Here is an 11,043-nt window from a genome sequence, read left to right as displayed (position 1 = left end):
CGAGTACTACGACGGCGATGTGTCCGGGATTGGAGAGGCTCTGAGGTTCGAGTGCGTCCCTGTGGTGATTATGGACCGCCCGATCTAGGACCTGCTGTTCATGGACGTGCTGAGGTGGCAGGAGATGGCGCTGTTCATGGGGAGGAGAGGTGGGGCCAAGGAGTTGGAGGTCGCTTTGTTCGATTTGATTTTTCACAAATTTGGATCATTCTGGCTCTTCTCAATACCTGAATTTCAATTTTTCTTTTCGATTTGTGTGGTTTTGGTTATAGTTCTTGATTTTAGGATCAGACTGTTATTGGATTCTAAGGATTATTCATTTTTGAATAGATTGGATTTGACAGAGTTTTGAATTAGGATTCGATTTTGGACATTTGGTTTTTTGTTATTGAATGTTATATCAGAAGCTTGGTTAAAAAAAAATTAAAAAAGTTCTGAAGCATGATTTTTTTGTTTTTAGCTTAAAAAGAAAGTTTTATTGGGGAAATAGTGGTATATTAAATGTTTATTAGGGGGCAATAGATATTTTCAATTGATATTGGAATATGGTAGCCTGTGACTGGATTCCGGTGGCCGGTGACTGGCTCCGGTGAAGTCTCCTATGGCTTCTCTCTCTTCCATTCTCTCTCTCTCTCTCTAAGTAACAAAGAGGTGAGGGGTAAAATGGTATTAAAAATAAAAATAAAATCTTAATGAGGTATTAGGGAAGAGTCCATTAAAGTGTATTGGGTAAGATGGTATTAAAAAAATTAGGCTCCGGCGAAGTCTCCTATGATTTCTCTCTCTCTAAGTAACAAAGGGGTGAGGGGTAAAATGGTATTAAAACAAAATTAAAAACAAAAAAAAAAATCTTAATGGGGTATTAGGGAAGTGTCCATTAGAGTGTATTGGGTAAGAGGGAATTAAAAAAACTTAATGGGGTAAGTGAGAAAAAAGTCCCTAGAAATGGGGTAAATGGACAAAAACCCAAAAATCAATATAGAGATTTCTGATATTATTTCGGAAAAGACTCTAGATACTTATTGTAATTAGGAGTTTAGGCTCAGTGTCTTCCCCTGTATTTGACAGTTTCATTAATCAAGGCTTGAGGGCAGCTGCACCAGCCATTTTTCAAAAAAAAAATATATATATATATATATATATATATCAATATAAAAAGCTCACCTTTTTTTCCCCTCATTTTGAGTTAGTAAATGCGAAGTATACTGCTTGCTTGATTCCTCTCATCCACTCAATCTGACTTCGGATGTGAGATATGCTTGAAAATTTAGGTACTCTTTGATCGTTTTGAAACTTGAGGTCCACACTTCATGCAATTACTCTTTGGTTTATAAAATTTATTGTTCATAATCCAAAGGTACCTTGATATATGTCAGACCCTTTGGTTTATAAAATTTGTTGTTTTTAAAAAATAAGGGTATGACGTACATCAATACACCCTTTGGTTTATAAAATTTGTTGTTTTTGATATATTACTAATCTAATGGTCCAAAATATTTAACAAAATGAGTGTATGGCAAACACCCGGGTACCTAAGAAAATTCCAACAAATCAATAACATTGTAAAGTAACTTTGTAATGTTTTTAGGCATGACATCATCCAGAGTAGGATTTCCCATGTTCAATCATACAGAAAGGGCTGTATCAAGTATCATCAAAGACTTTCTGCTTATGCCAATGAGAGTTGGTTCAGTTGGCAAGAGCGGACTTGAGGTGTAAACCCACACAAGTTTGATCCCCACTACCAACAATCTCTCATTTGGTGGACAATCTAGAAAATGTCCTGCATAATTCCATACCACTGGGCTAGGCTGGGACACTGGCCAATTTCGTAAGTCCTATTGGGTTGAGGTCGTAAGTTTGCCCTGAACTTGGTAGTGTAGGGAAATTTAGTCTCTGGCCTCGCTAACGTTTGCGGTCTGCTGCCAGATGGGCGACTGATGCTTTTGCTCGGGAGAGTTCATGGGAGGACTATGTTTTGCTCGAGGTATTGGCAGGGTGGTTCAGTGGGATCTGTGCGACGATCACGGTGGTCTTCTTGTACAGTGGTCAGCGTGAGTCGTTGGCTTTCAGGATTGAAGCGATGCTTGGATCGTGGGGGGATAGAAGTGCACTGGATCGGGGTGGCGACTTCGCAACAGCGTGGGCTAGGTCTACTTGGGTGGAGGCGACGTGGGCCGCAGGGGCCAGGTCATGGCGGTATGGGTCACGAACGCTGTGGTGACATTTTGGCGGCGTGGTAGGCGACACATCAGAGCTGTACAGGCGTCTAGCATGTGAATGAGATGGAGCCTGGGTTTGGGTCAGGCCAGTCCTGCTAGGCCTGGAGTTTGGCATCTTTTCTTTTGGGTTGCTCTTCGGGGCTGGAACTTTGGGCTGGGATATTGTTTCTCTAGGCCTTTAGTATTTTAGTTTAGTCTTTTGGATTACAATAATTCCCTACTTTGTTAGGGAGCTATGCTTCTAGGTTTTAGTGAGCGTCATCGAGTCTAGTTTATTCTGCCTATTTACTATGTAGTAGTTAATAGTCTATAGGCTTCCTTTATGAGCGTGGAACGTCAAATGATTGGACCTAATCTATGTATCATTGTGCTACTACACCAAACTCTTTATCTACCCTATGACTATAGAAGGAGGATATGTAATGACCCTTTATGGCTTTAGTTTTATTAATATATTGATTTGATATTCATTAAAAAAAAATTGTAGTACTTAACAAACTTGTTTCTTGGATAGAGTAATTAATAAACTTAAGCACCAGAATAATGGTGTCTCTCTTTGAAGAGAAAAAATAAAAGAAATTAAAATCTTTGCATGTTTGGTTTATACGTTTTCTTTTTGTATTTTAAAGAAATTTTATATACACATCCTTAACTTTTTAATACACATCCCTATTTTTAATATTTCAAATCAAATTTCATGAGTAGGTGAAATGACTAAAAGAGACATCTACATTACAAGGTTAGAAAAAAAAAAAATTAAATTAAATTACGCTATCTCTTCTCTATATATATCTTTGCATTTGTCTTCCCAACATTAACTTTGCAACACATGAACATCACCGTCATAAACCTCATGCTATATTTGTATATGCCTAAAGAAAAGTCCACATGAAATGATTATTTTTATTCTGCAATCATGAATTATAGAAGTTAAATAATTTATTCAAAATGTGAAGATATATGAGAGAATTATTCAATTTCTAAATTATTATACACCTCTGCCATGTAAACAATCTATCTCCTTCAATCTAATCCTACCTTTCCATCAATCTCCAACCAGCAAAGTCAACAAACAAGATAAATGTTATAAACCTGTTACTCAAATTCCTCAAATGCATCTAAACCAAAGATTTGATTTGGCTCACATGATGCCATCTTAGGTCTTCGATCATGCTGTGTAACGCAACATTGATCATTGACACAAGGTCGATTAACTATGGTGCTAAATTGATTGATAATGGATGTTGGTTTATGAGAGCTGAGGGTAGTTTGGATATTTTTGGGTTGTGTATTTAGTAAAATGTTAGAAAAAAAAAATTACATATGTGGTGTATTGAGTAAACAATGTGTATTAAGTTATTAAAAGGTGTGTATTTAAAACTACTCCGTATTTTATAGATAAGGAAAATTCCACAAATAGTCACTCAACTATGACTCATTCGACACTTTGGTCACTAAAGTTTCAAATATATCACTTTGGTCACTCAAGTATTACACTGTCATTCACAAAAGTCACCCAAGAGGCATTTTTTCTCACAACAAAGTGACTTTTGTGGATGATAGTGTAATACTTGAGCGACCAAAGTGATATATTTGAAACTTGAGTGACCAAAGTGTTGAATGAGTCATAGTTGAGTGACCAAAGTGACTATTCTCCCTTATAGATAAGAATCTAAAGTATTGAAGTTAAATGTTCTTTTTTGTTGAGTGTTAAAGCTGGATAAGCATTCGTAATATCATCAATCAAATTGTAAATTATGCGTTGCTAAGCACTTATGACATTTAATGTATAGGCAAGGTGTTTTAATAGCTTTTATATGTATGGAGATTCTTACATAGGGCTAACGTACCAATGAATTACATATGTAGGTAATACTAACAAGTGATCCTTGAAATACCAATGAATTAGCTAATGGAAGTACTAGAGTAGTAGTAAAAAGACTATCGTTATACATGTGCTCGGAGTAATAACAAAAAATTTGATATGTTTTATTCTCAAATTTCAGTAACTAAAGAGAATAAATTTAGGAATCTGCCTGCAACAATATTTGGATTGAAATTGTGTTTCTCACCCACTTTTTGTTTTTCCTTTTATTTGATTTTAGTATTTTACCATTATGAAATTTTAGATATTTTTTAGATGAATTAAATTTATTTTATTCAAATGGCATATATGGCAATCCAAATTTTAGTGAAGGCTCAAATGGCCTCCATTTATAGTAGTAGTGATGAAAGAAGAAGAAAGTTATTTATGTGCTAGCAGGACGCTCTGCTAGGGTTTGTGGTGCGGCGGCCCTTCTTGTTCGTCCTGACCTATACCTACTCCATTCGTGGAGAAAATTTCAGGCTTTTTCCTCTTCATCTTCGTCTTTATTGTCTTCGGAGGCAATGTGTCTGTTGAGCAAAGTTTGGGCGCTGCTGGGGCTGTGTTAGTGGGCCAACTTACTATTGGTACACCATCGGAGGTAGGCCGTGATTACTGGGAGGAGTGGGATTCGGGAAGCTGCCCTGGTAATCTCAGGGTTTTGAGGCGAGGTCTCGCTGCAATTGCGGTGGTGATTGGTGCTTGGCCGGATCTAAGGTTAAAGGATAAGGGCGGTGGGAACCCGGTTTCTTCTTCTGCCGGTGGGTTGGGATCTTCATATACTTTGGAGGGGATCGGTGGTATCTCTCTACAATTCCAGGACTACGACGCTTTCGGGACGGGGCTGAAGAACATCGGATCTTGGTGCTAGAAGAGGGGATTGGGTTATGGTGGCGATGGCCGAGAGGTGGTGTTGGCTCGTTGGGACTTCATTGGCGGCGATTTGTTGGTCGGCAATGGCCATAGCAGTTTGGCAGTCTCCTCCATTGCAGGTCATGGGGAAGTGTCTGACGGCGCTGCTGTCCATATCATTGGCATCAGGATCAGGATCTGGGTAGGTTTGGCAAATGGAGGCGGATCTGGGATCCGGGTGGAGTTTGGTTTTGGACTGCGACTCATAATCTTTGTTGGGCTTTCTATGATTCACTAGAATGGATTGGGGCTCCTATGATTTACTGGTATTGGATCCAGGACCCAATTCTATGGTATTTGTTCATGAAAGATCGTCTGCCAACATGGCTATGTTCTGACACCCTTGGCCGGCTTCGATCTTTAGGTGGGAGAGTGCCTTCATTCCGACGCCAAGTTGATTTTTGTCAATTTGTGCGTTGGAGTTTGATGCGTAGTCAAATCACCGACTACTCAATTCACTACACGGCTGCAATCAGTAATGTAAAATCAGCGCTGCGTCTCGACGTTGTTGCTCTTGTGTTATTAAGTTCTTATATTTCATTTGTACTTTTCTTTTCGTACTGTTTTATTCCCTTCATGATGTCTTTTGGCATCGTATCGTTGTAATTTTTCAATTTCAATAAGTGATTGACCTCATTCGATTCAAAAAAATAATAGTAGTGATGAATGTTAGAAAAATTATTAAATTGGAGGTCTTTTTTATTCACCAAATTTTATTTAACAAATACATTTTGGCAAGTAGTACATTTCTGATTCAAATCGTCCTAATAACCAGATAATTTTGATTTAGTTTATTTATGTGAATTATTTAATGCATAAAAAAAGTTTATTTTGTAAGAATTTATGTACAATATGAATACTATAACATTACGACATGAGCTAAACAAGGAAGAAAATTGTTTAAAAAGTTGCTAGCATTCGTCTTTTATTCTAATAAACATCATGAAAGGGATTGAAAGCATTTTTCAGGATATAAATTTAGTACAAACTAGAAACTTCAAACAAACCATATGAATAGTGTGTGAGTTATGGATTAAGTCCTAAATTATGTGCATATATTGTGGTGGGTGGTGAGTTTGTGATTGATAATAGAAGTAAGGGGGATGTATTGTAGTTGGATTTTAGTGGATTTTTTTTTAAGTGATAGATTTCAATAGATTTTATGAGTTTATTGATTTGTAAAGACTTTTCAATAGATTTGTAAAACTTTTCAGGATTTTATATAAATAGATTCGTATAGACTTTTTCTGATTTGTATAAACTTCTTGCTAGAATTTATGGATTTTGATGGAGTGTTTTTGTTGGCCCAAGACCAAAAGAGTGAGAAAAACAAAAAAACAAAAAAAAAACAGAAAAGGAAATCGAGACGAGATGGAGAGTGAAAGCAGAGAGTGGGTATGGTTTATCAAATTTTCTGATGGTTTATCAAAAGCTTCATTTTTCTTCACCTTCTTTTGAGTAGACATAGAGTATTGTTTCATAAACCATTTCAATGGTGGGTGTAATGTTTATAAGTCTTTTCACACCCTAGTTTTTTATTAAAAGATAGAAGTATTTTGCTCTCAACTGTTTTTTTGTCTATCAAACCACTTTGAGGATCGCGCCAACCACGTTTGTCAGCATCAACTAAGACTTGCAGTAACTCATTGCTCTCTTCATTACTCCATTTGTCATAATTTCCCACATCCTTTCCCTCTTCTTTTGCTCCTTTGCCCTTTACTTGTTGCGGAGGTCCCATTGATAATGCTATCAAAAATCATACGTGCTTTTAATGAATGCATTTATACATCTATTTCTATGTTTAATTTTTATGTTCTGGTGTTAGACCAATAACATGGCATTGATTTATGTTTGGATTAATGACGCAGGTTCACTACACTAAGGAACAAGATAGTTTTGCAATCTAATATGAATGTGGCAAAAACCAAAGCAACAACTATCAAGAAGCAATGCAGCAATTATCAAGTAAAAATGTGATGTCTCCAAATAAAAAAAGACTACTGCATCTTTACCTTAAAGCATAAGGAAATCATCGAACAATTTATGAAGGCCAAAAGGGACTATTGCATCTTTGAATGCATACATAATAAACACTGCAGATTCATTGATTATGTACCTGTAAGTTCTTTTCATGGCTTTATTATCTAGAGCAAAGAAAATAAGCAAACAAAGTTAAGAGTACCCAAGGTACGTTTTGGGTGATATATATATATATATATATATATATATATATATATGCTATATGTACTGTTTGCAGCATTACAACAAATTAAGCAAAATGCTGCTTTGCAGTTTTGTAGCCTAATGCGTAAGTATGTATATATGCTATATGTACTGCAATAATCAAAAAACGTCAAGGCTTTCCATCAAAAAAAAAAAGACAAGGTCTTCATTGAATCAACAAAAACACAAGTCCAAGCAGTCGTCTTTGGTTTTTTTTTTTCTTCAACTGTATTTCATTATAGTTATCTTTGATTGTTTGTTTCTTTTCTCTTTATCTTCTCTTTACCCTATTTGCTTTTAGGAGAAGTTTAGGTTTCGCAGCAAAAGTCAACAAGAACATCCACATAATTTCAAACCGTCTATAGATGATTTCACATTAGTAAGAATTGATCCTTTCACACCAACAAAATTGATTATTTTCACACCAACAAGAATTCTACTGAAGTCAACCTAGGGCATATGGCACAATCCATAGATGATCAAAATATGGATACATACAATAGCAATATGTTCAAGAGCAAAAAAAAGGATTGAAACGAGAGAAAGGAGATCCAAGTTTCAATCCAAAACGAGAGAGAAGAGAAACCCTCTTTTCACGTACCTACGTCGAGCTGCTGTGAAAAAAGAATATTGTGAAAATCTTTGGTGGAGACGTTGGATTTGTTTGGAGCTTTGGTATTTATACCTGAGGCTCCCCTAATACTTACAACAACTCTTTAAAAGTCTTATTAAATCATAATTGAATACTCCAAGATTTTTCAAATCCAAAAAAGTCTTTAAAACACCTTAAAAATCTAAATACAATACACCCCTAGAGTCGACAAATGAATCAGAATTAGTGGAAGTATTAGAGTCGATGAAAGTAGTTAATGGAAGAATTGACTGTGAGTAGTAAATACATAAGAGAGTGTTGGCTGGCTTTGATTGAGCAGTGTTGGATCTGTTTATAGTTTCTTTTGGTTCTTTGTTAGACATATGGATGTGGAACTCCTTGTAAGTTTGAAAGTACTATGAAGAACATTACATCACAAGGAAACCAATCACATTATTTTTGAGCTCTAAGTGTTTGATTCTCTCAAGTGTTTGATTTACTTTTAGAGTAGAATACGTCAGCAGAGGTGTTTCAAATTGAAGAATTCTGTTCAAGTGTTTGATTTACTTTTTAGAGTAGAATACGTCAGCAGAGGTGTTTCAAATTGAAGAATTCTGTTTTGTGCTCTGTTTCTACTATGATCGTTTTCCCAGAAAACAGAATATCGGATAAAAGAAAAATATTGAAGGAGACTTTACAGCAAACTGATTGCAACCGCTATGGATGCACATAGCATCATTTCTACATGGGTCACAGATTAAACAACAATCGCTCACCATCATCTTTTCTCTGGCTCTTCTAATGTCTCAAAACAATTATTGCATTTAACCACCCCACCAATAATGTCTACTGCCCATCAGTGTCATTTTAAATACCCTTAAAATTTTAATCTGCTTTAGTGGTTTTCATGATGACAAAAGCAATCCTATCTTCCACTTCAAATGAAGCATATCCACCCACATTCTGAGATATACCAAGCATTATGCCACACTTGGTCTCTGTGGTCCAGAACCTGTAATTTGAACTAAGCCAAGCCCTTCCAATGAAAGAAACAGGAGCCAAATATACCTAAAATTGAGAAAGGAAACCCGAAAAATTATCAACTAGAGTTGGCTAAAACGTTCATTATTCCACGGTGAACTCATATACAAAAGAATCAAAATGAATTGAATTGAAAGAATGGAGTTTGTACATCTAACAGGCGTTCTGTTTCTAGATCTTCGACTACATTGTACAGCGACAGAACTGTAAAGGAAACAACTCTTCAGTTTTCTCTTTTAACTAGCTCATTTCTAATGAGTATTGGAAAGTTACTTCTCCCCCTAGATCCGTTTGGTCGTCCAAATAATTGAACAAAAACCAAAGTATGGCTCTCTCACTCTGTTATGTACAAACAGGCTCATCTTGTTCTTCTTTCTTTTGGTGCTGCGTTTTTCGACGAGCAAATTCATCCAAAGCTTCCTTCATCCACCAATTTTGGCATGCTTCTTTAGCTTCAGCAAGAGTCATCTACAACATATAAAACACCATATATTTAGAACTAGTATCTTCACAAACCATTGGACCAAGGCAAGTAAGAAAATGTCAAATTAATGGGATACAGATTAAGCAGGTTGGAATTCAACTCACCCATTCTCGTTTCCTGACAGTCTTCTCAGGCCAAGACTCGAACTGCTTGTTGACAAGCAAAGGGAACATGTACCCCTCATGAAAAGTGCCCTGGCTTTTGCTCTTGTAACGCCATTTGCCCAATTTAGGCTGCAAGAATATCAGAAACTGATGAGTAAATGAAAATAATTTAATGAAAAACTAAACAAAAGATCGGAGTTTTTTGCAGATACTAACCTCAAGATGGCCAGTCACACCAGCCTCCTCTAGCGTTTCTCGGTAAGCCGCTTCTTCAATGGACTCATCAAGTTCCCAACCTCCCTGTAATCACATTGCAATTGTACAAATGTCAATCATAATCTCAAATGGCAATCACAGCCATAAAGACATAAAATTCATGAGGAAAAATGGTAATACCTTTGGGAACAACATTCCTTTACCCTTTTGTGAACTAATCACAAGAACTTCTATTTCCTCCGTAGATAAAGATTCCTGTTTTGTTTGCCTATATCTGTAGGGTATGCATCTGCAAAATCAAAACCCCCAACAAACATTAGATTACAAGACCTAAACTTTGTGCCGTTCAATTCATTTAACAAAGAAAGACCCAATTGAGGATTTCTCAATTACATGATTCCAGGAAAAAAAAAAAAACCTCCAAAAACAAAAGGGTTGTAGTATCTATAAAATTGAACCGGAGAGAAGGACATACCCTACAACTTGGCGGCAGCCTTTATCGTAGCGCTGCAAATGCCTTCCAGTCCGGGAAACCAAGGAGACCATGTTCTCCAACTGCATGGGAATGGGAATACCACCATTTTTCTTGGAGAAGAGGGGAGAGGAGAAAATGAAACTTGCTATATTTCTGGATAGATAGATGCCCATCTTTCTCTCTCTCTCTCACACTTCCTAATCAACACGAAACAGAAAGGAGGTGCAATATTCTTGAGGAAATATAGACACAAAAGGAGGTGCAGTATTTCTTGAGGAAAGTAGACGCATCAATTTGGTGTCTTGGAGAAACCAAATTCGGAAAATCAGGAAACGGAAAACTCTAAAATTGGAGTGCCGTATTTGGTTGAGCCTTTATATAAAGATTGTAACTTGTTCTTCTAGAGCAAAAAAGGTTAAGGCTTTTTTTTTTTTACAAATGGTGATGGGAATCCAAGTGAAGAGGAGGGGGAGGATAAACAAACTAGAGCTTCTCAGTTTGTATTAATTATCTCAGAACCGTTTCTGGATTATATATAAAGGATCTGGACACGGCTGTTTGCCTCATGATGACTTGACAACCAACGCGCCATGTGGTGGCGGTTGACAAAAACTGAAAAGGTCTACCTTTTAACTTTTTCTTTCTTTCTTGGGTTATTATCACAAATGGTACCTGAACTTATCATCTATTTTATCGATGGTACCTGAACTTCAATTTTGATCACAACCAGTACCTGAATTTTTCGATTTCATTTTAAATGGTACCTAATGCCACATTCGGTCACTATTCCGGTCAAAAAAGCCAAATCTAAAAAAATAAAAAACAAAAAAACAAGTTCAAGGCAAGTCTATTACCAAAAAATCATCACTATCTATGATTGCAACCCTCGAAATCATCAAAAATCATCACT

At 36.5% G+C, this 11,043-nt stretch overlaps 1 protein-coding gene across 1 annotated transcript; it reads right to left on the bottom strand.

The window, feature by feature from the left end:
• Positions 1-8,907: 8,907 nt before the first annotated feature.
• LOC112180244 (nudix hydrolase 18, mitochondrial) lies at positions 8,908-10,638 on the bottom strand. The gene is made up of 5 exons (XM_024318763.2): positions 10,134-10,638; positions 9,839-9,947; positions 9,659-9,742; positions 9,443-9,571; positions 8,908-9,322 (listed from the first exon to the last, which is right to left on the bottom strand). Exons 1-5 carry the CDS (start codon positions 10,304-10,306, stop codon positions 9,197-9,199), a joined length of 621 nt encoding a protein of 206 aa, XP_024174531.1. The 5' UTR covers positions 10,307-10,638; the 3' UTR covers positions 8,908-9,196.
• Positions 10,639-11,043: the final 405 nt, after the last annotated feature.

Source organism: Rosa chinensis, chromosome 7 (assembly GCF_002994745.2).
Source record: "Rosa chinensis cultivar Old Blush chromosome 7, RchiOBHm-V2, whole genome shotgun sequence".
NCBI classification, from domain to species: Eukaryota; Viridiplantae; Streptophyta; class Magnoliopsida; order Rosales; family Rosaceae; genus Rosa; species Rosa chinensis.
The sequence above is the reverse complement of the archived record's forward strand: the minus strand, read 5'-3'. Positions and strand labels throughout refer to the sequence as shown.